The sequence below is a fragment of the Alternaria rosae genome (assembly GCF_020736505.1).
Source record: "Alternaria rosae strain MPI-PUGE-AT-0040 chromosome Unknown BKA58scaffold_10, whole genome shotgun sequence".
Taxonomy (NCBI): Eukaryota; Fungi; Ascomycota; class Dothideomycetes; order Pleosporales; family Pleosporaceae; genus Alternaria; species Alternaria rosae.
In genome coordinates, this window is record NW_025763579.1 from 840,975 (window position 1) to 865,895 (window position 24,921).

At 53.9% G+C, this 24,921-nt stretch overlaps 10 protein-coding genes across 10 annotated transcripts; 4 read left to right on the forward strand and 6 right to left on the reverse strand.

Annotated features, from left to right (window-relative positions):
• Window positions 1-109: 109 nt before the first annotated feature.
• BKA58DRAFT_42077 (uncharacterized protein) lies at window positions 110-1,256 on the forward strand. The gene is made up of 2 exons (XM_046172751.1): window positions 110-170; window positions 224-1,256. Exon 2 carries the CDS (start codon window positions 344-346, stop codon window positions 1,142-1,144), a length of 801 nt encoding a protein of 266 aa, XP_046021350.1. The 5' UTR covers window positions 110-170; window positions 224-343; the 3' UTR covers window positions 1,145-1,256.
• Window positions 1,257-2,104: 848 nt separating this feature from the next.
• Window positions 2,105-4,354, reverse strand: BKA58DRAFT_42129 (histidine phosphatase superfamily). Its single transcript, XM_046172772.1, has 2 exons — window positions 3,634-4,354; window positions 2,105-3,496 (listed from the first exon to the last, which is right to left on the reverse strand). The coding sequence occupies exons 1-2, from the start codon at window positions 4,257-4,259 to the stop codon at window positions 2,356-2,358; spliced, it is 1,767 nt and encodes a 588-aa protein (XP_046021351.1). The 5' UTR covers window positions 4,260-4,354; the 3' UTR covers window positions 2,105-2,355.
• Window positions 4,355-5,453: 1,099 nt separating this feature from the next.
• Window positions 5,454-7,681, reverse strand: BKA58DRAFT_443703 (ATP-citrate synthase-like protein subunit 1; the record flags this gene model as incomplete). The annotated part of the gene is made up of 5 exons (XM_046174005.1): window positions 5,454-5,890; window positions 5,943-7,038; window positions 7,092-7,281; window positions 7,340-7,456; window positions 7,515-7,681. The coding sequence occupies 5 exons, from the start codon at window positions 7,679-7,681 to the stop codon at window positions 5,454-5,456; spliced, it is 2,007 nt and encodes a 668-aa protein (XP_046021352.1).
• Window positions 7,682-8,686: 1,005 nt separating this feature from the next.
• Window positions 8,687-10,631, forward strand: BKA58DRAFT_323675 (ATP-citrate synthase (ATP-citrate (pro-S-)-lyase); the record flags this gene model as incomplete). Its single annotated transcript, XM_046167927.1, has 3 exons — window positions 8,687-9,127; window positions 9,560-9,774; window positions 9,827-10,631. 3 exons carry the CDS (start codon window positions 8,687-8,689, stop codon window positions 10,629-10,631), a joined length of 1,461 nt encoding a protein of 486 aa, XP_046021353.1.
• Window positions 10,632-11,263: 632 nt separating this feature from the next.
• BKA58DRAFT_42309 (uncharacterized protein) lies at window positions 11,264-12,703 on the reverse strand. The gene is made up of 2 exons (XM_046172849.1): window positions 11,520-12,703; window positions 11,264-11,464 (listed from the first exon to the last, which is right to left on the reverse strand). The coding sequence occupies exon 1, from the start codon at window positions 12,523-12,525 to the stop codon at window positions 11,671-11,673; it is 855 nt and encodes a 284-aa protein (XP_046021354.1). The 5' UTR covers window positions 12,526-12,703; the 3' UTR covers window positions 11,264-11,464; window positions 11,520-11,670.
• A 523-nt stretch (window positions 12,704-13,226) lies between these two features.
• On the reverse strand, window positions 13,227-14,651 carry BKA58DRAFT_42155 (3' exoribonuclease family, domain 1-domain-containing protein). The gene is made up of 2 exons (XM_046172788.1): window positions 14,037-14,651; window positions 13,227-13,987 (listed from the first exon to the last, which is right to left on the reverse strand). Exons 1-2 carry the CDS (start codon window positions 14,511-14,513, stop codon window positions 13,382-13,384), a joined length of 1,083 nt encoding a protein of 360 aa, XP_046021355.1. The 5' UTR covers window positions 14,514-14,651; the 3' UTR covers window positions 13,227-13,381.
• Window position 14,652: 1 nt separating this feature from the next.
• Window positions 14,653-16,721, forward strand: BKA58DRAFT_42138 (MFS monocarboxylic acid transporter). Its single transcript, XM_046172776.1, has one exon. It carries the CDS (start codon window positions 14,853-14,855, stop codon window positions 16,683-16,685), a length of 1,833 nt encoding a protein of 610 aa, XP_046021356.1. The 5' UTR covers window positions 14,653-14,852; the 3' UTR covers window positions 16,686-16,721.
• Window positions 16,722-17,521: 800 nt separating this feature from the next.
• On the reverse strand, window positions 17,522-20,076 carry BKA58DRAFT_392432 (eukaryotic translation initiation factor 2-alpha kinase 2). The gene has a single exon (XM_046171003.1). The coding sequence runs from the start codon at window positions 19,713-19,715 to the stop codon at window positions 17,661-17,663; it is 2,055 nt and encodes a 684-aa protein (XP_046021357.1). The 5' UTR covers window positions 19,716-20,076; the 3' UTR covers window positions 17,522-17,660.
• A 257-nt stretch (window positions 20,077-20,333) lies between these two features.
• Window positions 20,334-21,614, forward strand: BKA58DRAFT_323238 (uncharacterized protein; the record flags this gene model as incomplete). Its single annotated transcript, XM_046167903.1, has 2 exons — window positions 20,334-21,442; window positions 21,479-21,614. 2 exons carry the CDS (start codon window positions 20,334-20,336, stop codon window positions 21,612-21,614), a joined length of 1,245 nt encoding a protein of 414 aa, XP_046021358.1.
• Window positions 21,615-22,112: 498 nt separating this feature from the next.
• On the reverse strand, window positions 22,113-24,223 carry BKA58DRAFT_322967 (amino acid permease/ SLC12A domain-containing protein; the record flags this gene model as incomplete). The annotated part of the gene is made up of 5 exons (XM_046167888.1): window positions 22,113-22,293; window positions 22,365-23,336; window positions 23,486-23,708; window positions 23,852-23,880; window positions 23,937-24,223. The coding sequence occupies 5 exons, from the start codon at window positions 24,221-24,223 to the stop codon at window positions 22,113-22,115; spliced, it is 1,692 nt and encodes a 563-aa protein (XP_046021359.1).
• Window positions 24,224-24,921: the final 698 nt, after the last annotated feature.

Sequence of the window (24,921 nt, forward strand, 5' to 3'; positions counted from 1 at the left end):
CGTGCCATGTGCATGACGTACTATAGTCCGATTGGATGCTTGGACCGCGTTGCCGTTACAACGCACCTTGCTTGGCGCATATCACACAGCCGCACCGACTTTGATGCCCACGACATCTCGACACCTGCCAGCCCATACACTGACCCGTCGACTGCACTGCGCTTTCAATTGTGAGTTACTAACTGGCACACATCGGTCCCAAGCTCATGCAAACAGCGCCCAGCCACTACTACATCGATAGCCGTAGCCGTCCCAACAACAAGCCGGCCCCGTACGACATCACCACTCTCCGGCGCAAGCCGCACACCTTGCCTCACGAACGACCAACATCTATAATCTCACGATGCGCACATTCTTCGCCCCGTTACTGCTTGCGCCGCTCGCAGCGCTCGCCGCACCCGATGTCTACGGCGACTTCGAGGCCGCCGTTGCGCCATTACCCACCCCCGTATACGAGGCAATGGAGACATCTCCCGCAGACGGCAACCTCGAACTGCTCAAGCGACAAGGCAATGCATGCGCAACCTCCTACTTCAACTGCGCCGGTCTTGGCGCGCCAGGACTCTGCTGCCCACGAACAGCGGTCTGCTCAGCCGACCAGGCAGGCCAAGTAGCTTGCTGTCCCCAAGGCGTAGCATGCACAGGAGCCATTGGTGCAGTCCCAACCGGCGTGAACCCCTCGGCCTCCTCAACCGTCTCCTTCGTAATCGCTTCCACAACCGGCGGCGGTCCGTTCGTGCAGGAAACAAATGGCGCAAACCACGGAAGCACGGTACAGAACCAATTCTACCCTTTCCCGTACATACCGACGACTTACACCAACGCAGCTGCCTGCTCGTCCGCTTATACAAGCTGTCAAAGCAATGCTGCAAGTTGTACGACTGCTCTAGCCAATGGCGCGGCCGGCGTCACCATCTCGGCCCCCAACGGCGGCGGCGCAACGATTACCGCGATTCCTAGTGTGGGCCTCCAGTCTGCTCAAAGCATTTGCTCCAGTCTTAGCAGTCTGGGTTGCTCGCAGCTCACCGTCGAGGCTTGTGCGGCTTTCGATGGCCAAGGAAACGCGGCAAAAAGAGCGCGGTGTGCCGACTACCTGATGACGGCTGGAGTGGCCGTGGGAATCGCAGGACAGCTGCTGAGATGAGGAAGAAATAATCCGGTTCTTCGTTTCCATGTGGATAATACGGTGGTTTCTGATGTTCATGAGAGGAAAATACGAATGTGCTTTAGCACAGTCTTGCTTATGTGGATTTTGCCACGATATGGCGTTCGTAAGGAGTTTAGCGGTACAGCATGCGGCTGAATTATTTGGTCACTCAGATCTGTATATCCCATCAATGAGTTTATATAAGCTTTTCCTTGTCACGTTACTCTACCATTTTCTGTGCTTCCATTCTCATATCAAGATTTGTGTCATTCCACTTGGACGACATTATCTCTGACCCATGATTCAAGAGATTAGGACAACGAATGGGTCCAATATGTCTAGCCAGAAGACGGTGTTGCTTGGAATAACCCTGTCTTCGAGGTAGAACCGACCTGAACGAACAACAATATCTAGATGGAGACATGCAAATCATGGAAGGTAAGAGGAGAGCAGACAGTATGCAAGCAGCAACGTTCCGGATAGCACTTGACACAAAAAGATCGCACCCAGAATAGAATACTAATATATTGTCTTCTCATGCAGTCCAATTCACTATCCACCCCAACGCCTTTCTGTCCTTACTCAACACATGTCCAAGCATATCAACAACAGCAAAAAGAAGACATCATGAATGCGGCTAGACTCGAACTAGCATCTCCCACACGACTCCCGCGGCGGTTTTCACACCCTCACACGCCCTTGCTGCGGTCCTGCAGGCCCGACAAGTCAAAGGACTACTCCGTAGTGGATTGTTCGGCGTGGACGTCTTAACCATAGGACTACGCATTCTGGGTTAATTTGATCGATGGTGAGATGAGTACTTGGAGTGGTTGTGTAGGGGGATGTTGGGTAAGGTTGAGGGATGGTGGATGGCATGGGTTTATTTGGGGAGGTGGCCAGTGAAGTGAGAGAGAGAGCAGAGTACAGTATGTGAGCAAAGACGCAAGCGAAATGGAGGGATAATTTGAGAACATTCATATTCTCTGATTCATAAAGCGAGTGTCGTGTTCATAAAGACATAACCTACAATGGTGTCCCACGCATGGGAAAACCGGGTATCAAGATCGTATGAAACAGAAGCCCATACACAGCCCTCTCTGTCTCTCTCCTCTTCCATATTCCACCATCCTCATGTCGTAAAGAGCGTACCCAAAATCAACCAAGCAAACTTTTCAAACCCTTCATCTCATCTCCGTCAGATCTGCATCTCACACCCGATCACTAGCCTCAACCCCCCTGACAGCAACCCCATCAATCCCCCCAAAACTGCTCCTCGGACTCTCCCCCCCAACATCTTTCCCAAACTCCTTCTGTCTAAGTTCCCAGCTCCCCACCCTCTCATGCCCCCTCTTATGATCTCCACCAAAACTAACAATACCCGCTGTATTCGTAGCAGGCGGCGCCCCGTTTCCTGCGAGACTCACATCCGGATCCGACGCCAGTTTCGCCGATCCCTTGAAGCCACCGAGATCAGATTTCTGACGGTTGCCACCAAGGCGGTGCTCAACGCGGTGGAACCGGAGTCCTGTGAGGAGCATGGCGAGGGCGAAGAGGAGACCTGCTACGACGAGGGAGACGATTGCGCCGATAACGCCGCCGACGACGGGGGAGACAGTGTCTTTCTTCTGTTTTTCCTGGGGAGAGGGGACAACGAGCGTGACGCCGCTTCCGTCTGCACCGCGGCAGAAGAAAGCTCCCGTGCTGCAGGTTTCGCACCAGTCGGTCAGGCCATGCATGGAGATGGTGCTGAAGAGTCTCTCGAACTCTGTGTACGGCATGTCTGTCATGGATCGTCCGTTGTTGAACATGGAGTAGGATTGCAGTGGCTTGTCGTCCGCGTCCGTGCCGTTGTGGAAGTAGAAGCGGACCCAGAGGTCGTTGGGGTCACTGGGCATGTCTGTGCTGGAGCTGGTGCTGAAGAGCTCGAAGATCATGGCTGACCCATAGGGTGGGATTGATTTGAAGTCTGAGGACTGTGTGTCGAGCATCATGAGAGACATAAGGCTCATCATGGCGTCTTGTTCGCCGAAGAAAAGGGTGAGTGGGCTGGGCGTGCTGATTTGGCCGGCGCTGCTGATCTCGCCGGCGCTGTTGTTCTTGCCGGATACGAGCATGTCGAAGGTGTTTTGAATTGAGCCCGCGAGCGTTTTGCCGCCGATAGCTCGCTCGCTGGTGTCGGTTGCTGAGGTATTGCCGTATAAATACCAGGCTACTTCGTCGGCGCGGTACCGGAGCTCATTGTACAAGCCTGTGTAATCGGAGTCGTTTGCTAAGGTCTTGTAGATGCTGGAATTGTGCGAATATTGGTACGATAAGTAATCTGCTATCTCAAGTGCATAGAGGTATGACCTGTGTCAATGTCAGTATTTGAATCATATGGCAGTCCTGAATGAGCTCTGCAACAGAGAAGATGGGGTAGGGGTAGGAGAAGATCATGAAATAGAATGCCGAAGCCTCAGACGAAGTTCGCCTTCAATCCTACTTACAATTCATCTTGATTGACATGGCCTTCGAACCAATCCAGAGGGAGGTTCTTGTACAGATCCCTATTGTCCGCCAAAGTCTGGGCGTCCCAATATTCCGGAGTCGTGAAATATTTCAGTGCGTCTGACTGTCCTTGTGGACATTGTGCAGATCCAGATACAAGTCTCGCATACGGGTCGTACACATTCGCAGCATGGATGCTGGCGTACTGATACCCGTTGAGCGGGTAGTCGATCGAGGTGCCGTCTGCGAGGACGCCAGTGTTATCACCAGTCGCGTTGCTGATGTCATGTGGTGGGAAGAGCCCTTGCATGAAGGCTTGCGCTGACGATACGAGGTATGGTGCATCGAGAGTCTGAACCCAAATCTGATCGTTGTTCAGGACATCCTCTGATAGCTCCGCAATGGACTCGGTACCGGAAACAAACTTTGACCTGAACTTCTGACCAAGCGCATGCATTTGATTCGCGCCGAGCGTGGTAAGAGTCTGGGTATTATTGCGCAAAACGGGTGTCCGGTCTCCCGTGCGAACGAAAGCGAAAGCAGCAAGTGTATGTTCCGAGTCTGAACTCTGAGCGCCAGCCAGCGAGGCCGAAGCCATTGCGGCGACGATGGTGCGAGTGAACATTGCGAGAGTTTGTTGGTGTGGTACCTCAACACCAAGACGGTGACGATGGTGCTTGCTGGTGACGGTAATACCAGCGACAAGGCTGAACACCAACTGGACCCCGGGATCACATCTCTACTTATCCCCTGCGGCAGCTCGCATGGAAACTAGACACCCATGCTTATTTCCAAGGCAGCCAGGCACCTTACCCGCCAGCACAAAGAAGCGAACAGTCTGTGGCCCCCAATAACGATAGCGGCTGAACGCCTAATGTAAGCGACGCGGAAGAACTCACAACTCTGTACGCGCCGCATGTAGGGCCGCGGCGTGACTGAAGCTGCAGCCTTGCTGAACAACTATGACATGTTCATGACTGCCTCGAGCCAAATATTGCAGACGGATAAACATCCGTGCAAAGGCATCATCGATGCATGAACCAAAGTGTTGCAGTTCCTTGGTTACACAGCGTCCGACTTAGCCGGATTCAACGAGACTATGGTGGATACCAAGACTATGGCTTTTGGGCGCATCGAATACTGCAAAAATCAACGGGGTGGCTGGGTGCTGACAGCGGGAGCCCAGATCCTATGAAGACTGGTCTTCTCGCACGAGTGTGTTGGCCGCCATCCTACGCCCAGTTAGCCTAAAATCCTTACTAACGCTTCTCGTGGTCGTGACCGGCATACCGGTGAGCGGGACACGGCACGTCAGGTACAATGAAGAACATACGATACTTCCACCATGTTTTTGTGGGTCAGCGGTACTGTAGTATGAGTCTGCCTTACTTCCATTCAGGCCTTGATTCAACCGTATGGATAAATTTTCTTCTACTGTGGGCGACTTCGTCTTCAAGATGTCGCTGTTTCAACTTCAATGTTGGTGAAAATTCATGCAGCGAACGGATGAATGGTTTGCTTCTTCGAGCAGAAAGGAGGGTAGCTAAAGATGGATCAGAGCACTACATTAGGCCGCCCACAGGGCTGAAAAAGTGCTGCCGACCTATCCGCATCAAGACATGGCACGTGGCACGTGGTGTTTGCATTGCTTGTTCGTTTGACATTAAATAATATATGTCCGCCAACAGCGGGCGGGTATTGCTACAGTGGCCCTACGATGCTGTGGGAGACCTTCGTCTACCACGCTCAAAACGCCAGTTTGGGTCCGCCATCAAGCGACTAGAACCGGATATACCCCTGCCTTTTCCAAACCATGACTCTACAAAGTAACCTCAACACGGCCCTCGGCACCTGGCGCACCACCGGCCTGCAGCGAGGGCAGGAGGTAGGTGATGTCGTCCCAGGGATGCCTGTAAAGACCAGTGCGCAGTCTCTTCTGGTCAAGAAAATGGGCAATGAGACCAATACTTCGGCCAAGGACGAAGAGACCGTTGAGGACACCCATCTTCAGGTAGTCCTCAGCCTCCTCTTGTGTGAAGGCACCACCGTTGCGGACAAGGTCAACGAAGCAGACAGCGATGCATCCGTCGACGTTGAGAATCAGGTTGTCCTTCTTCGATGTGGTCACCGACTCGACAGCAAGCGCGTAGTCGAGCAGCTTGGTGCTGGGGAAGTTCTTCTTGACGTACTCCTTGACGAGCTCGACACGAAGATCGGGGTTGTTACGCGACTTGATCCTGTGACCGATACCGGGGACTGATAGACGTTAGCTGCTGTGCAAATATAGCTTCTCATCTAGGCAACTTACTCAGCTTGTTCTCCTTCCTCATGGTGTCAACGAAGTCACGAGGGCTGAGACCCTTGTCAAAGGCCTTGCTGAACTCCTCAGCCGCACCGTCGAGCGCACCACCAAAGCGTGATCCGATGGTCAAGAGACCAGAAACCAAGGCACTGATGAGGTCCTTGCCAGCACGGGTAGTGATGATGGTGTTCATGGCACCAGACACAGCTGGACCGTGATCGGCGGTCAACATGAGAACCATCTCGAGGAAACGGCTGGCGTAGTTGGGCAGGCGGCGACGGAACCACAGCAGTGACATGACACCACCGATACCAATCTCCTCCCTGAAGACATCAGAGATGGGCATACCGGCGTACAGAAGCTCTTGGCCACGGTCGTCAGAGATGGTGGAGATGAAAGCAGCGGGCTTTCGGATGAGACCGAGCTCCTGCGCCCATGAGTAGTCAATGGGGATCTTGGGTACAACGGGCTCAGGCTTGGGCTTGATGGTGCCGTCCTTGACGAGCTTCTGGTAGACCTGGGCAAGAGTGCCGGGCATCTCCTCGAAGGTCTCTGGCACGTAGATGCCAGCTTCCCTCATGGTCTTGTTCTTGGTCGCCGCAGTCTCGAGCTGAGAGTTGGCGAAAGAACCAGCGTGACCGAACTGGACTTCAGTCTTGAGCATACCGGCAACGGTACCGATGGCCCACGCAACAATGGGCTTGTTCACCTGGCCAGACTTGACAGCCTCAATGACGCGGTATTCCTCAACACCACCAACCTCACCGAGCAGAACAATGATCTTGCAGTCGGGGTCGGCCTGGTATCGGAGAACGTGGTCAATGAAGGTGGTACCGGGGTACCTGTCACCACCAATGGCGACACCCTCGAGCACACCATCGGTAGTGTTTGCGATGATGTTGTTCAGCTCGTTGGACATACCACCGGACTTGGAGACGTATGAGACGGAGCCAGGGCGGTAGAGCTTGGAGGCAACGATGTTGTCCATCATACCACCAGTGTTACCGATCTTGAACGCACCGGGCTTGATGCCTCCGACAGTGGCAGGGCCGATGATGGTGATGCCCTTCTTCTGGGCAACGTGGAGGATCTCACGCGCACGCTAGTGCAAGTCAGTGGCTGTTCAGAGCAGTTTCTGCTACGGTTGCAACTTACTCGCTCGGGTACACCCTCAGCAATGATGGCAATGCACTTGATCTGAGGGAATTCCATCAGCTCCATGGTGGACTGGAAGACTGAGCGTGATGAGGCAAAGTTGACAACGGTGTCAACATCGCTGTGCTTGCCAACGGCCTTCTCGACTGTCTGGTAGACGGGCAGCAGAGTCTCGCTGGTTCCCCAGTACCTGTGTTGTGTCAGTCGGATGTTTGGCGGGGCATTTCGGGGTGTTGTCGACTGCATACATTTTGCTGACGAATTGACCGCCGAATGTGTAGATGATACCGGCGACGGAGGGCTGCTTGCGCTTGCAGATGAAGTCGAAGTCGAGCATGCCCTGGACGGCACGGGGCTGCAGTCCGCTGTTCACATTGTGTTAGAGCCGCGCGCTGGTATTTTTTGTAGGCGTGGTGGTCTTACTAGACAAAGCATCGTGTCTTGGGGTGGAAGAGTGTGTGCGAGGCCGGGGGGCTCATGGGCCGGCTGGGGGCAGCGAAACGACGGATGTTGTCGTTGGCGGAGAGGCCATCGCTCGAGGTGGCCGACTGCGCGGGGACGCTCCCGTTGGCGGGCGCTGCGGAAGGCATTGTAGACGTGAGGTAGTTCTGGAGAGACAGGAGGGTCAGTCTGGCTCGGAATGGGTGTTGTGACGAGCAGATAAGGTTGGCGGTCGGGGTATTTCGCGTGGGAAAAAATGCTTCGGAGCTGTTGGGGCAGGCACGCAAGAGCGGGCAGGTGGGATGGAGCTCAACAAGGCCTAGGGAAGGAGCGAGCGAGTGACTTACCTTATGGATGCAATGCCGTGCTGAAGGCAGAGCAGAGTACTTGGATGGATGGGGAGAAGGTTGCGAAGAGGGAACAGCGATTCTTTCCGAAGTTTGGCCCTTACTTTTGGCGGTGTTGAGCTGGAGAGTGATATCCCCTGCACGAACTAGATGCGTGTGGCGCTAACCCCAAGTCCCGAGCGGTGAACGGGGACCCGAATGTCTGCACCGCAGCGTCGCACCTCGGAATTGGGGGGTGTTGGTAATAGATGCGGCTTCAATGCACCGCGCAGGCGCTTTCTGGAAGGTGTTATCGCGGAAAATCCCCCGGGAAGCGTCTTTTCGGGTCGTTGATATCTCGTCGTGGGTCGTGTAGGGCATCCGCAGCTCCTGTACCCCTGGTGGGGTGTCCTCGCCGTGATAGGCCCGCCGTGCGCCCAGTGCCTTAGCCCTGCATCCGCTGCCCGCCCTCATTGCTCAACACGCAGAAAAAACATCAGACCGCTTTCTCAAGCTCCTCCCAAGCCGTCTGACAACTCAATCTTGCCAGCAGTTCCTCTTAACCCTCTGCAGACCGTGTGTCAAGCCTCAACAAATCCAGGTACGTTTGCCCACTCCCCAGCCTGCCACTTCGCATCTTTTGTCCCGGCCCCCTCACCATCTTCTCCGAACATCTTCGTCTCCGGACATTGCATAAGGCCCCATTGCCATACCCGAGACTTCTTTCGGGATTGCCTGTCTGCCATATCTCTTGCACCCCATTGCTTCCACGCGAGCCACCCCTCTTGACATTGACACTCATCCATCGCAGTTTGACCAAACACCACAATGTCAGCCAAGTCTATCCTCGAGGCCGACGGCAAGGCCATCCTCAATTACCACCTCACCCGCGCTCCCGTCATCAAGCCCACGCCCCTCCCCGCGTCGGCCACACACAACCCCCCGTCCAAGCTCGCATCGCTGCACTTCGCTGCGGATGAGGACATCAAGGGCGTGCTCGACCAGGCCGAGGCCACCTACCCATGGCTGCTGACTCCCGGATCCAAGTTCGTCGCAAAGCCAGATCAGCTCATCAAGAGGCGAGGCAAGAGCGGTCTGCTCGCGCTGAACAAGACCTGGGCTGAGGCGAGGGAGTGGATCGAGGCGAGGGCAGGAAAGGAGCAGCGAGTCGAGACTGTCGATGGTGTCCTGAGGCAGTTCTTGGTCGAGCCTTTCGTTCCCCATCCCCAAGACACCGAGTACTACATCAACATCAACTCTGTGCGAGAGGTATGTCGATTCCAATTTCCGCCTTTTTCTACAATCATTTTGTTACTTCGTTACGTCGTATCTCGTGTCGTTTTGGGCGACCGCATGGTCTGGCGCATGCGCAGGCGTGCAAAAGGCATATTCGGAAGCTCAGAGCGGAATGCTGCAGCTCAAGTGCAAGCGGAGCGGGACGAGTGCTTAAGCCGCGGGCGCACTGCCTGGTTTTGTTTCAAGGCCGGCCGGACGAAGGGAACGATGACCGACCCACTCCTGCAAAGCACCTACTCTTCTGCGATACGCACGTCCACTTTCACATGCAAATGTGGCTGCGTTTTCAGCGCTTTTGCGCCGCTACCTATGCATCGTCAATTTACGGGCCCATGGTGTTGCGGCTCTAGCATCGGCGCCATCTTGCGATCTTTTGCCGATCTCACCGCTAACTTGTCCGCTTAGGGTGACTGGATCCTCTTCACCCACGAGGGTGGTGTCGATGTCGGTGATGTCGATGAGAAGGCTGAGAAGCTCCTCATTCCTGTCGACCTCAAGGAATACCCCTCAAACGAGGAGATCGCCGCCACTCTCTTGAAGAAGGTGCCCGAGGGTGTACACAACGTCCTCGTCGACTTCATCTCAAGGTTATACGCCGTCTACGTTGACTGCCAGTTCACGTGAGTTACTCAGACATCTGTCACCTTCCTAATGCATACTAACGTAACCAAGATACCTTGAGATCAACCCTCTCGTCGTCATTCCCAACGAGGAGAAGACCTCAGCTGAGGTTCACTTCCTGGATCTCGCTGCCAAGCTTGACCAAACTGCTGAGTTCGAGTGCGGTGCCAAGTGGGCTATTGCTCGCAGCGCGACAGCTCTCGGCATACCAGCTGCTCCCCAGCAGAATGCTAAGCAGACCGTCGATGTCGGCCCACCGATGGAGTTCCCCGCTCCTTTCGGTCGTGAGATGAGCAAGGAGGAGGCGTACATTGCTGAGATGGACGCTAAGACTGGTGCTTCCCTCAAGCTGACCATCCTCAACGCTACCGGCCGCGTCTGGACCCTGGTCGCTGGTGGTGGTGCGTCCGTCGTTTACGCCGACGCCATCGCCTCTGCTGGTTTCGCCGGTGAGCTCGCCAACTACGGTGAGTACTCTGGTGCTCCCACAGAGACACAGACCTTCCACTACGCCCGTACCGTCCTCGACCTCATGCTCCGTGCTCCTCAACACCCAGAGGGCAAGGTCCTCTTCATTGGTGGTGGTATTGCCAACTTCACCAACGTCGCCTCGACTTTCAAGGGTGTCATCCGCGCTCTGAGGGAAGTCGCACCCCTCCTCGTCGAGCACAACGTCCAGATCTGGATCCGTCGTGCCGGTCCTAACTATCAGGAGGGTCTCAAGAACATCAAGGGTGTCGGCCAGGAGCTCGGCCTCAACATGCACGTCTACGGCCCTGAGATGCACGTGTCGGGTATCGTGCCATTGGCTCTTATCCCTGGCAAGACTACCGACATTAAGGAGTTCTCTGGTTAAGCGTGTGCTTTGTATATTAGGGTCGCGGGTGTAGACTGGGACTGCTTACGGCTCATGACTAGACAAGAGTTAACGTTGGGAGCTTTGCATGAAATGAGTGTTCGACGAACCCATTACCTCGTCTGCCTTGCCGAAGTGGCTGGTGACGAAGGAATATAACATTTAATACTTCCATCTGTTGATTTGTTAAGGTGAAGTTTGATGGTTGATGTTGCGTCAGTGCACGTTGTTGCTCTTTCCTTGAAGGAAGGCACGACCTCCCTTCCTCACCTTCCCACATCACCGCCTCTCTACCTGTGCAACTGCACCTCGTTTCGTCTCTCAATAGAGCTCATGCCCTCCCCATAGGATAGACGCAGGAGGTAAGCATGATATGACATCCCAAATATAACTCTTACAATTCCGCGCTGGCCCATCACAGAACAAGAACCCCCAAGCAAAACAACCCCAGCAACAAACGAAGTCCTGCAACGCCTAGGGTGAAACCAAGGCGTTGCGAGACTAATTGCATAGGTCCTTAAAAAGGCAAAGCAAAGCTCAGTGTACTGCAGTACCACAATCGATCTAGGACGTGGGTTCGAGCGCTTATTCACTCACTCGCGTCTTAAAATAAGGGACACGGGCATTTGACCATCGAGTCGAAGGAACATGTTCTTTATAATCTTCATACTACAACCTTTGATAGAAAGGGTGGTTAAAAGAATTTCCCTTCAAACACAGGTTTGGCATACGTCGAACTTGTAGATTGAGATCTCGAGACTATAGCCTTCGATGAAAGGGTGGTTGAGAGAATTTGTGTTGTCTTGTGGTGTTGAGTGAAAGCGTTCATTGTTCTATCTTTTTTGTTAGTCAGCGTTAAATTTACAAATATAGTAGATGTGTACATGCATTGCTAAATATCTCTTGAAGTAGCTGCTGCAAATGTAAAGTGCTGAGAAGCATATAATGCGATATATTCGTACACTCGCCAAAGCAAGTCTGTATGTCGTCGTCCAGCGGCAAGATGAACCGGCATCTCTACCCCAAAACATCCCCACTCTCAACTCAACGTCCTTCTCCACTCATCCATAGCATCAAAAAGCGCCCCCAACCTCACCCCGTCCTCGTCCTCCCCTACAGTCAACACCTTAACCACACTCCTCTTCTTCCCATGCCTAAGCGTAAGTTCCCTCAACGGCGGCATAGAAACCAACATATCCCTCCAGCTCCCCTCCTTGCAACCCAATACCCTCTCACTCTTAACCCAAACATTAAAGTCCATAACCACAGGATGAAAAACAATCTCCTGGCTCGTCCGTATGAGCCCCAAACACCTCCTCATCAGACTAATCTCATTGCGCACGCCGACTGAGAACCGCGTGCCGGACGGTTGCACCCCATCTTCTATACTCTGCGGCGTAATGTCGAGTTCAAAGTCGAATGTCGTAGGGACGAGATTGTAGATTTGCAAGCTGCGGGAGGGTTTTAGGTACAGCATCTCTGCGAGTAAAGGGGAGTCGCCTGGGATGAGTTGCCGCCATACGTTGCATACGCGCTGGCAGCGAAGTAAATCCCAGAAGTCGAGGTGGATGAACACGTGCTGAAGGACCTCCGCAGGGAGGTCTGTCATGCGTTTTCTTTGGCCGCTGCCCGGGTGCGTGGAGCCTGCAGTGAACATTTGGCGTACGCGGTCCGCGTAGTTTCCTATGCTGCTGCGCCGGCTGTCTCGTGAGAGCTCTGAGTCCCAGGAGCGCATGGATGCTGTGTCTGCGTCTGGGGGGATGCCACCGCTGATGGATGGGTTGCGGATGGAGTGGCTTGAGGTGCTTTGTTTGCGCCGGTTGGTGGTGTCTTTGAGCTTTTCCGAGAAGCGCGTGAAGGCTGAGAAGTGGGATTGGTGGTGTAGATCCATCATGGCTTCTGTTCTGCTTGGTCGTTGAGATGTTTGGTTCAGGTTCAGCCTGTGTTTTGATCTGGAATCCTCTAGGGCATCCAGTATTGTTCTTAGCGCTTTTGATACGGGCTGACTTATTAGACTTCAGCCTCGCGACGACGGTGCGGGGTTATATCGTGTAACGTAATTGCGGTGCAACTCTATATCTCCTGTGTCTCAGTGACGGTTGAATGGTACGGTGTTCTCTTATATCGCGTCCGAAGCGGTGTGAATGGCAGCATCGATCGAGAGAACAGGAAACGACGACAACGTGGAAGCCGCAGCTGACATGTCATCTCCACTAGCCGAAAGTGGCTGACTGACCCGGCAAAAGCAAGCTCAACACACAGGCACGGGATGGGGTCGGCGATGTTTGCTTGATGGCTTGCAAGGCGTATCAAGGAAAGTGAGGTTCACGATCTGTTCTTCTGATACATTGCAAGGGTGTTGTTCCACTATTATGCCGATGTTGCCCATCAAACACATTATGGTCCCACCCTTCCGTGCATAGGACAGGGCATGGAGCATTGTGATTGTGGTTCAAGATGATATTTTGTGTTGTATTGATATATATTTATATACGGCTCCTCAAGCCAAGTCCGTGTTGTTCGTAAACGAGACGTCTGATGACGCAATGCCAGAGCATTCAGTACACATGAAGCGGCGCATAGCACGCTTATTGTGAGACGACTACTGTGCCAAATCTTCCAACACTCCTCTGGAATCCACCTTGACGTACTCCTCGGCGCGGTAAGCCTATTTGGACGTGAAGTCTCAAAAACGCCAGCCGAGTCCTTGATAAAAGGTCGCTGCATGTCATGTATGCGTCACGCTCTCTTCAGCCGATCTCGATTGAAGCCAATGCACCAATGACCTCTTCAGCGACTCCTCCGTTTTCTACCACCATCTTTGTAACTTGTGAGACCAGTCCTCTCTTCATGCCGCCTCGGGGTGGTGTCCAAACGCCTGAAGTCGCCAACAGTTCCCTTTGAGTGAGCGCATCGGCACTGGAAGTGGGAGCAGTGCCGCCTGTTGCTGAGTTCATCGAGTTGGGTACGCCGGGGGGTGTAAGGTGGGAAGGAGGATCGATGGTTCGGATAGAGACGATGCGCGCGCCCGTAGACGAGGTTGTTGAGTTTGTACATGCGATCGCGAGGACTGCATCTGCTACTGCGAGCTCCTCCTTGGCGGGATCGAAGATGATGTTGGAGCCCACTGCCATGGCTAGTATAATGACTGGGGGCTTCCCTAGCTGGGAAGCAGTCTTGTTGGTACCCGCCTGCTTGGGGTATAGCGGCACAGCGGCATCCCAGTCGTCGTCGAACAGGGGATCTTCGTCCTTTTCAGACTTCAGGGCTGGTAGGAGGGTAGTGAGCAGGGCGAGATGGGTGGTCATGGAAAGCAGCGCAAGCGGGTAGGAGAGCGGGGGCGAAAGGAGCAGGATCTGGGGTCGTTAGCAGCGTGTCTAGAGAAGACATATCGTGACTTCTCACATCGACGTAGAGCTTCCAGTGAAACCGTCTGTTGATGTACAGGCGGTCTTTGAGCTCTCCACTGGCAAGCAAGCTCTCGGTGAGCATGGAAGACAGGAACACTGGCAGGGCGTCGTCTTCGCGGAAGCCTGGGACCTCGACGCTCATCTCGACCCACGCATTCTGGCCCTTGCCCTTGCTGTCGTCCGTCTCTTCGCCCTCTCCCATGTCTACATCCTCAGGCTCGGCCAGGGTCGGGCGCTGCCGTGACCTCTCCACCTCGGCCTTGACTCCTACCAGCGCCTCGGTGCCGTCTTCCAGGGCAATGCGCGCACTCCCGTTTGCGCTGGGCAGTACGTCATACTCGGCGCGCATGGAGCGAAAGTCGCGGGGGCCCTTGGTGACATCGAGGCGGATGGGCGGCGTCTGTGAGAGGGTGGAGCGCAGAAAGGACAGCTCAGCGGGCGAGAGATTGACGAGGGCCTGCTGGGGCGCCATGGCAATTGGATCGTGGTGCGGCGGACGGGGCGACAACGAGGTGTTTGCTGCTCGCGGATTTCTTGCGCATTTGTTTCGACGACGAACTAGCGGGCCCGGCGATTCGGCTGCAGCGTCACTTGCTTGCAGCCCCGGCGCGAGCTACTTCGCGCGACAACACCGTGCGCTGACCGCCGGTCCGCAAGAGCATTGTACATCTGTGTCGTTGCGAGTCCGAGGCGTGTCGCAAACCTGCAGTCTCGCACTCTCTTCTGTATTCTTAATATATATTCCTAGGGCCATGCTACGGTAGATCAAGCCACCCGACCCTCGTCACACGTCCACGACCGCCGGCCGCCCATGTCACCCCCGAGGTCCAAGCGGAACAGCGGCAATGCCATCACCACCATCGACAAGCTCGACTACCCACCCAACTCGCCCCGTCGCCCGCTGCTCGCCCCCGACGACGACGCCGAATCGCAGCGCCGCAGCAACGACACGAGTTACGCCGGCAGCTTCTTCGAGCAGGTGGCCGAAGGCATCTACGAGCAGGACCGCGTCAAGATGCAGCGCGCCGTGCTACGCTGGCTGAGCTTCGTGTGGGCCATCGTCATCTGCCTATGCGCTGGTAGCATCACCGCCTTTTCCCTCTACGGCCACTTGTTCCAGTCCAAGCTGCACTACACCCAGGTCCAGGTCAACATCGTCTCCATCGGCGCCGAGCTCGGCCTCTACCTCCTCGTCCCCATCTTCGGGTATCTCTGCGACCGTCTGGGGCCTGGCGTGCCTGCTGGTCTCGCTGGCCTTCTCTTCGGCTCGGGATACCTCCTGGCAGCCTTCGCCTTCAAGAGCGGTCCCCCGCCATCTGCAGGCGGTCATGGCTGGCCCTTCGGCGTCATGGTGCTGGCCTTCGCCTTCGTCGGCATGGGCACCAGCTGCATGTACCTGGCTGCAGTAACAACATGCGCGAAGAACTTTGGGCGTGGTAACGCTAAAGGCGTGGCTCTGGCAGTGCCCATCGCAGCCTTTGGACTCAGCGGCATGTGGCAAAGTCAGGTTGGAAGCCGGCTGCTGTACGTGAGGAACACAGACGGGACCAAGGGAGATGTCGACGTGTACCGCTTCTTCCTCTTCCTCGGCATACTCCTGCTCTGTGTAGGCGCCGTCGGCTTCTTTGCGCTGCGCATCATGGACGAAGAGGAGATGATCGACGAGGCAGTAGACGAGCTCGAAAGATCCGGTCTGCTGCAGCGCGACGAGTTCTTCACCCAGGCTGCGCATCATCACGGCTACGGAACCATGGAGACGCAGGACCTCTCCGACTCGACCTTTGACTTCCTGCAATCTGAGGCCGAGCGTCTGAAGGCCAAGGCAGAAGAAGAGGCACGCAAGAAGACATGGCTGCTGAACGAGGAGACTCGTCGGTACATCATGGATCCTACCATGTGGTGGCTCGCAGGCGGCTTCTTCCTGGTTACTGGTCCTGGTGAAGCCTTCATCAACAATCTAGGCACCATCATCGAGACGCTTACACCTGCGCACGTCGCCACCAACACCTCGCCGGCCACCCATGTTTCCATCGTCGCCATCACCTCCACACTCGCTCGCTTGATCACGGGCACGCTCTCTGATGTCCTCGCCCCGGTCTCATCTGGAAACTCGCACCGTCGCGGACCAGACTCTATCGCGAACTCGCTTTCGTCTCTCCCATCCCTCGAGCAGCCGCGCCGGTTCACCGTCTCTCGCATAACCTTCCTCCTGGCTTTCGCCTTCATCCTCTCTCTTGGACAACTTCTGCTCGCGAGTGGATGGGTGCAGAACCATGCCTCCCGTTTTGCCGCCGTCTCCGCACTCATCGGTGCCGGTTATGGAGCCGTCTTCTCCCTGACACCCATCGTCGTCTCAGTAGTATGGGGCGTCGAGAACTTCGGAACAAACTGGGGCATTCTAGCCATGACACCAGCCGCAGGTGCCACGCTCTGGGGCGCCGTCTACGCTACCGTGTACCAGAAAGCTGCAGAGAACGGCGAAGCGGGTGTTCAGAAGGATCCTGAGGATGTGCTTTGCCACGGAAAGGCTTGCTATGCGTCCACTTTCTGGGCCATGACCATCAGCGTGTGGATTGCCATGGGTCTCATCTTCTTCGCTTGGAGAGGCCCTGGCGGGTGGAAGCAGAGAGGTGTTGCTGTATGATGCTCTTGTCTTTATTTTGCATGGCGAAGGGCGTTTGTGATTCATGGTTATGAAGCGTTCATTGTGTTATTCCTATGTTGCTCTAATAGCATTGCATACTCCTCTTTCCTGAATCAATAAGATTTTGAATATCACCTTCACATGTCTAAGTATGAGAAGATCAAGCCTATGCGTACATCGTAATAAAATAGATGCAAAAATACAGGCAGAGCGGAACATATAACAGCAGGGCGCTTTTAGCCAGCTACTGCTTTCTATGCGTGCGTGGTGGTGGGTGGCACGCAAAGGGCAAAAAAGAAGGCTAGGCAAAAAGACAAAAACAAAATACCAGTGGATATACCAGCCCACCATCCGACTTCCAACCCTAATAGGAGTAATCCAGCGCCGCCGTCCCGTGGTGAATACTAGACTGCGGAATTGCTTCCCTCGTCAAATTGTATTCATTGCTTAGGTCCCTCCAGCATCACTGGTTACCCAAGTGAGTGGATTAAAGGACACCACAGGACTCGAACTGGGCTCCATTCAGAGTAACGAGAGGAAATAGGACGGGGATGCGGAAAATCTTCTGGTTGAGACCCGTTACAGGTGGCAAATTTGGAAATTAGGTATAATCTAAAGATAGTATGAATTGAAGATAAGTCTGCATAGTCTGGGCTGCATCGTTGCCTTCGCTCTGCGAACTTGTGCGAGAATTGAGGGCTTCCGGTAGCCGAAGCGGCGGACTGCGGGGTAAGCGTAGCCTCTAAAAGTGGGGAGTGCTGGGCCTTTCCCGTCAATCTACGACAACAGGTGCAGCATTATGAACACTGTAACCACAACGCGGACGTGAGTTGAACGACATTTGGAGAGGACCTTCGCATTTTAATAGCTACGATGCAATATAACCGACTTGTCCAAGTCACCACAGATGCGTGGGTATTTATATCTTCTACGCCTCCCAATGCAACACGTCCGCTCTGTGTTGGAGACTATAAATCACATCCTCGAAGCACGTACTAGCTTTTGAATCTCAATCCGCACATCTTCGCAACCCAGCCGCTTCGCTTCATCGCCTTGCACCATTTCGCTGATCAACCGTTGCACATCGTCACCCACATCGCCCAGACCCTGCGCGAAGCCATCTGAAAAGACTCCGCGTCGAAGCTCCGTAAGAGCTGATATTCGCTCCATACGCGTACTGAACTTCTGCACCATCTCAAACGCTACGACACCAAGCGCGAAGACGTCCAGCTTCTCGTTGATACCACTGCCTGTGTGCGGGCGGTAAAACTCTGTACCCACGGGCTTGAAGGTATCCGATACAGTGCAGCTATCGCTCAGCGCCGCAACAAGGCCGAAATCTCCGATTCGTGGTGTCATGTGTAAGCGATCACGTTTCGGGCACTTTGTGCAGCTTGAGACGTTGACGGAACCGTACGGAGCGTGGCGCGCTCGCGAGAGCGATAAGAAGACGTTGGCTGGTTTGAGGTCGCGATGGACTACACCCTGTGCATGGAGGTATTCGACTCCGGAGACGATGTTGTCTAGTAACTCCAGTGATACGCAAGGATGGAAACAATGCTGTTCAACTGCGTGTGTGGTAGGCGAGAGTTGATCGGAAGAGAGGAAGGCGGCAAGGTTGGTTTCGCAAAGGCTCATTTGCACGTTCAGCGTCAGAACTGGTCCAAGGCTCTGATTTTGGATCAAATGGCGGGGCGCGTCGCTGTTCGATATCATGCTGTCTGACATCTCGGAAAGTGACTCTTGAGAATACGGCATGTGTGATCGGGGTATATTTTCAACGTCATCATCCTCGTCTTCGTCAACGTCCTCCACAGCACTCATCCTGGATTTTGTCGAAGATATTGTAGCTATCGTGGTCTGGCTTGCTTGGCTACCCCGACGTTTTTTGCGCCTTGTCTGCCTCAAAGTCTCTTTGTATGATGTATGAACGCTCTCGCTCCTGGTCTCGTTCACTTGCTGTTCAGATTCGCTGAACTCAAATATGATCCCCGCGCTATTGCTGTGTTCGGTGCTCGCAAAGGGATTGTCCATCGTCAGGCTATCTAGCTGAGAATGCAGATCTCCCGAGCCTGGTGAAAATGACGGAAACGCGGGTCTATCATCCAAAAGACGGTCGTTGCGTAACATCGTGACTTCCGGCGCGGTCACAGGATCTGCCGGTATTGTGGTGAACTCCAGCCAAGCGTTGTGATACCGGACTATGTTGTTGTGATCGAACCGAGCGAGCGAACGGACTTCCTCAAGCATGCTTTCCAGTTCTTCGGGCCCATGCTCTTGTATTCTTGCAACCTTGGACGGGCTCACTGGTATCCTCTTTACAGCATACAATGAGCCATCTAGTTTGTGTTTGGCTTTGAAAACCTTGCCGTATCCGCCCTTCCCCACAATTTCGAGCTCCGAAAACTCGCGGATGTAGCGGTCTGTTTGCAAATGAGGATATCCTCGTAGCCGAAGTTCTACCGGTGCTGAGATACCAGACATCATATCGAATCCTAGAGACGGCTGTTGAGGCAGAGCAGGGTGAACTGCAGTCCCCGGACGTGAGACGAGGGCCGTTGAAGTTGCTTCGGGGATTACAGCAAGTTTGCTAAGGTTGCCCTGCGTCAACCGATGAATTCCCTGGTTCGCGGTTGTTCGGTGACTCTGCATCTCATCGCTCGCGTAGGTGTCATCCACGTTGTTGGAGATCTGGCGAGCGATTTCCTTATAGGCGCCTCTTCCTAATCGCTGTACTTCTGGATCAGAGGGATCCTTTCCTAGTTGCTCTGCGACTTGCCGAATGGTTCGCTCTTCCAATAGCGAATGTAACATCAAATCCCGAACATTTTGCGCTGAGTTTTGCCGAAATTCTAGAGGCGGCCGGTGGGGCTGAAGAGGCTGATGTCCCGAAGCAGCAGAGTCCAGAGTTTGGATTCGTGACAGGACGCTATCCTGATGCGATTCGCTTGCTTCCTCGTACTCGCTTTCGTCGTCATCAGAGGTTTCCGAGCTTGACGATGAATCTCCCGGCCTGCGGAACATGGACATTGCGAGTGGAAGGAGGGGTCTTTGTGAGTCAACACAAGGCCAGGCCAGCTGTTCTTAAAGGAGGGTGATCGAGTCAATTAAACAATTTATGGCATCCGATGATCCTTGGACGAAAAGACGCGCGCGTGTGTTTGTTGTGAAATTGTTAAGACGTTTTTGATAGTGTGTTGTTCGGTGTAAGCTGCAGCGTCGAGCGAAGACCAACTCGATGCCAACAGCTGCACCAGTCAGGACCCCATCAGTACCTAGGTACGCGACGTCTAGGCAAGCATCGAGCGTCACGGAATCTCATGGAAGCGAAACGTGTCACTTTTGAATTGAAGGCGGAGAGCACGTTCGAAGTCACAGATTAGATCGGAACGGAAGGGCGCAATCCCAGGAAAGTGGGTCTGACCCGTGGACAGAACCGGCAGGGTCTAGCGCGTCATAGCACGTGCCCAGGCGACCGCGAACAATTCACCCTTGTGCACGCGCTTTCGACACTTTCGGACGTGTTTGTGACTACATGACCGTCTGAGCTGCTTTTTGGCAGACTATGGTCATTATGTCGCGTGCAAACCGTTCTCTACACTCTCAGTTTCTGCGAATACAAGGTTGATCTTCAAAACCTTGGGCATCATGCCGCGTCAGCTACCTTGGGCAAGCAAGAGTGGCGGAAGCCGGACACAAGCCAAGCCAGCATCATCGCGGAAAGCCACGAAAGCGCGCACTACGGCTGACATAGATGACGACTTCTTCGAAGGCACCATTCTTGCAGACAGCGACAAAGACAGAGGACGATCAAATGGGTCCGACGATGATCTTCCCGGCCTTCCAACAGCACCGTCGACGCCTCGAACTAAAACCAAAGCCAACGATGCACTCCGAAAGAGACGTGGTGGTTCATCATCCCCGCCTCCTATTGACGAGCTTGAGGGGCCACGTATTGAAGGCATGCACAAAAGTTTATCCAAATTCGATCTGCGCGACGACGAGTGGATGATGGTGGAAGACGAGTTTCTAGAGACAGCAAAGCTGTTCACGCGACACTTACATATCGCCGAATACGAGAAGCTCAAGGCAATTATCGAAGAGAAAAAGAAAGAAGCTGCCGAGGTTACCAGACCCGTCGTTGCAAATGCGAAGAGATCTACTAGCGGCGAGATGAAGGAGAAGGCCAGGGTTCAAGAGTTGAAGCAGAAGAGGGCGATTCGCGATGTCTTTGTGTCGCAGGAAAACGAAGATGACCCGCAAGGGCGGGCCGTTCTGTCAAGTCGATCCAGTCTCACATCTTCGTGGGCCTCAAGACGCATTGCGACAACTAGCAAATACGCAGCACAAGATAGCGACAACGACAGCGAAGATCTAGACGCACCGCGCCTCTCAGCAAAACCCGTTTCCAGGACCACTACGACGCCCACCCCAGTCCGTAACAGCAGCGCAGCAAAAGGCCAAAAGTCTGCCTCGTCTCCTGCACCCAATCCCAGGCCACCACGCCCCATCTTCGCTAAGCCTGCGCCACCTACACCCGCAGCAAAATCTCGGTCACGCATAAGTCGCGCAACACCCTTTGATATGCTCGACGAGCTGGTGCCGACGAAGAAAAGTAAGACATTGTCGGGATCCTCAGTGGAGCCGGCAGTTGAGACATCATATACTCCACGCGCGTCCAGTGTCAGCAAGTATTCCCAATCCTTCGATTCTGTGGACGGCCGGGGCGGTGCTAAGGTTGGACGAGCAGTTGCTTCGTTCGAGGAGACTGCGCCGGATGGAGACCACCGCAGCAATGGTGGTAACACCGGTATCAGCAAGGAGACTTTGGAGCGAATTACCAAGCGGAAGGCTGAGCGGGAGAAGAGCGAGAAGGAGCGGAAACGGAAAGCTGCAGACTTAGATGATGTGCCGACCTTCTTGTTTTGATCTGTTGGCGATTCACTATGGTTCATGGGCTATATTGGGCGTTTTCTGTGGGAGTTGCTTTGGTGAATTTATTATGATACCCCAGTTGTGAACTATTGCAGGCTGTTTAGTATCAGCGGCGTTGGGGCGCATACATGAAAATATTTACAGAATCGATAATGATGGACTGTACGGAGAAGCTCGTTTGTGATGCGCCGCGTCTTGAAGTATAACCCAGACGTATACGTAACACTTGTTCTGTATGACTTGTGACGCAAAAATGCCCCGTATGCTTTCACACTGTGCTGTGGGTCACAACTCAAGAGAATGAGCTTCTTCAAGAACCCATCATATCCATTGGTATCGTGGGTTCTTGTGGTATTGTCATAGAGTCTCGTATGGACCACCTACGTGCGCATGGCGCATCTTCTTCCAAGAGTAGTACGCGTACGCCCCAGTAAAGCAAGAAGCACTAGCTCAAAAGACCCCAAGGGGCGTTATGACAGCTGCGACAGCAGCCTATCCAAACATCTTATCCAGAACACGGTTGAAAGCATTAGTCTCCGGCTTCTCCACAAACGTACGATGGTACTCTTCAATCTCCGCGAGATCAGTCACAAGATCCGCTTCAGACGGCGAAATCCACTTCGTCCTCTTGAGAACCTTCCAGAAGATGAAGAGAACGGGGAAGGCGAAGACCCTGTATTTCATGTCAGTATTGCGCCAGGATAATGACCGAGAGAAGGGGGTGGTGAGGATGGAGAGACTTACATCAGGTATGAGAACAGGAAATCAGCGACAGCCCACTTGCCATTCAGGAACACCGTGTAGCCTCCCACAAAGGTCATGATGAAGGTGCACACAAGGCCGTACCATGCGGCGTAGGGCTGGCCAATACCCTTGTACGGCAGCGTGTCTCGATCGAGACCCTGGACCTGGCACGCCTTGTAAAACTTCAAGAAGGTGAAGCACATGACGCTGAAGTTGATTAGTTGGGAGGCTGTCACCAAACTGACGAACCAGTTCAGTACGACAGCGGAGTTCGCGCTAAGTTGGAGGAAGGATAGCAGGGCGATCATGAGGACAAAGAGGACGCAGTAGAAAGGTACACCCTGCTTCGTGCACCTGGTAAAGAACTTGGGCGCCTTTCCTTCGAGAGCGAGACCGAAGAGGGAACGGGACGCGCAGTAGACGTAGGAGTTTCCGGCGGAGAAAGCGGAGGCTAGGACACCAGCGTTGACAACGTGAGGTAGACCTTCGATACGAAGTCGGTTCATGGCGATGACGTAGGGTGAAGCTGCTGCACCTGGCTTGCCGTCTCGGAAGGCAGCAATTAATTCGGCGTCGTTGTAAGGCACGTTGATGCCTACAGCCAGCGATCCGAGCACGAAGAATGTGGTCAGACGGTAGAAAACGGCGTTGTAGGCGCGAGGCATGACTTTGCGTGGGTTCTCCGTCTCTCCTGCTGCCATGGAAACGTAATCTGGTCCGGCGATCGTAAAGGAAGCCTGAATCAGGCATTGCAGAAAGCCCAGGAAGCGACCGAGTTGACCTGGTTCGTAGAGTTCTGTGAAACTACCGGGGTTCTTCCAGTAGCGGAATCCGTAACGGTCTTTCTGGGGGTTGCCGCCCAACATGGAGATGAAGGTGAAGATAAGTAAACCGATGATGAGAAGGACTTTGCCGATGGCGGCCCAGAACTCGGTTTCGCCGTACCATTTGACGGCCATCATGTTGATAACCCTATTTGATGTTAGTACTTGGTCTGCATATATCCTCTTGGAGAATCCAAAGCGAAGATTGAGCACACAGCTTCATGGTTGCTCCAATGTAGACACCAGAGTGCCAAACGCATGAGTTGCCAGACACCAGGATGTAGGGTTTTAACGTACGCATAGAGCACGAGAACGATTGCGATGATGGCGCCTGTGGGCACTACATCACTCCAGAAGCCAATGATGACGTTGCAAGCCACAATCTCAAAGGGCACAAGAGCAGCTTCGAACACGAAGAAGTTCCAGCCAGCCGCGAAACCAAAAGCATCATCCACAAATCTTCCAGCAAATCGGATAAACGGCGAGGATATAGGGAGGAATGTGACCATCTCAGCGATACCTGGGTAATTGCATTAGCTGGTGCTCAGCATTTTAGCGCGAGCGATGGAAAAAGGTGCTTTGGGGTATTGGATGAAGCGCATGGGCATTGTCGCAATGGGAAAGAGTTGTCGCTTTGGAGATTAAAGGGATGGAGAGTCTCACTGAGCGTCACAGCCAGAATAACAGTGCACCTTTGAAATGTTAGCGTTAGCTCATCACCATGGATGGCGAGGGAGATTTTGCATACCATAGCGAGAATGCAAGGAACAAACTTCCAGGTCCTCCGTTCATCAAACCTCGGCCAATCTGCACGTACAAGGCAGTACCAATAGTTCCTCCAATACCGATAAGCTGGATGTGTCTGCTCTTGAGCTTTCGATGCGTCTGATCGGTGACTGCTTTCACGGATCCGACAATACTGGGATGACGGGGGCCGACATCGTAATGATTCTTCTCCTCATCGGTAGCAACATAACCTGTATTCTTTACCTCGTAGGGTCCGCCAGATCCAAATTCTTGGCCGTAAGAGGCCATTGTATTCGAATGTTGAAAACCTCAAGGCTGGGCTTCAGTGTATGGATTTGAGAAGCAGGGCAAAGTACTGTACTACGAAAGCCATGTACCAATAACCGATGGAATTGTCTTATAGGTAGCGGACAAGGCTGAGGGTCGTCGTGCAAGATAACAGAACAAGTCGGGGAGTAACCTGTTAAATAACCCTCTCAGCTGCCCTAGCGAGCGCGAGTGGGAACCCTGCATGAGCTTCCTCGTGGTGAACGCTGTAGATCGCGCTAGGCAGACTGGGCATTCACAATATCCCGCTTCTTCGAGATTCGGGCCTAACGTTAGTGGAGGGCGAATTACTGATGGGCGATTTTGGCGTTTGCCATGGCGGGGCTGCAGTAGGCGTATTTCACGTCCTCGGTCCTTCACTGGCCAAACGGCTGCTCACCCAGAGGGATATCGAGGGTCGGTGAACCCTTGTCTCGTACGCCGCGTGTTGGGTAAAATCCCGATAACGTCGTCTGTGGGTGCAGGGATTGAGATACCCGGCATCGCTAGACCAGCTGTCTTTTGAGCCCCCAAGCGGGGCCCTGAGTACACCGTGTAGCGCTGGCACAACCTATGGTACCCTCAAGAACGTTGCTTCTTCTGTCATGAACTTGAAAGCCTCGCTCGCATGTCCAGCTTGCGCAACAGCTGTTATCGGGCCATGCCTATCGTCTTCCCTG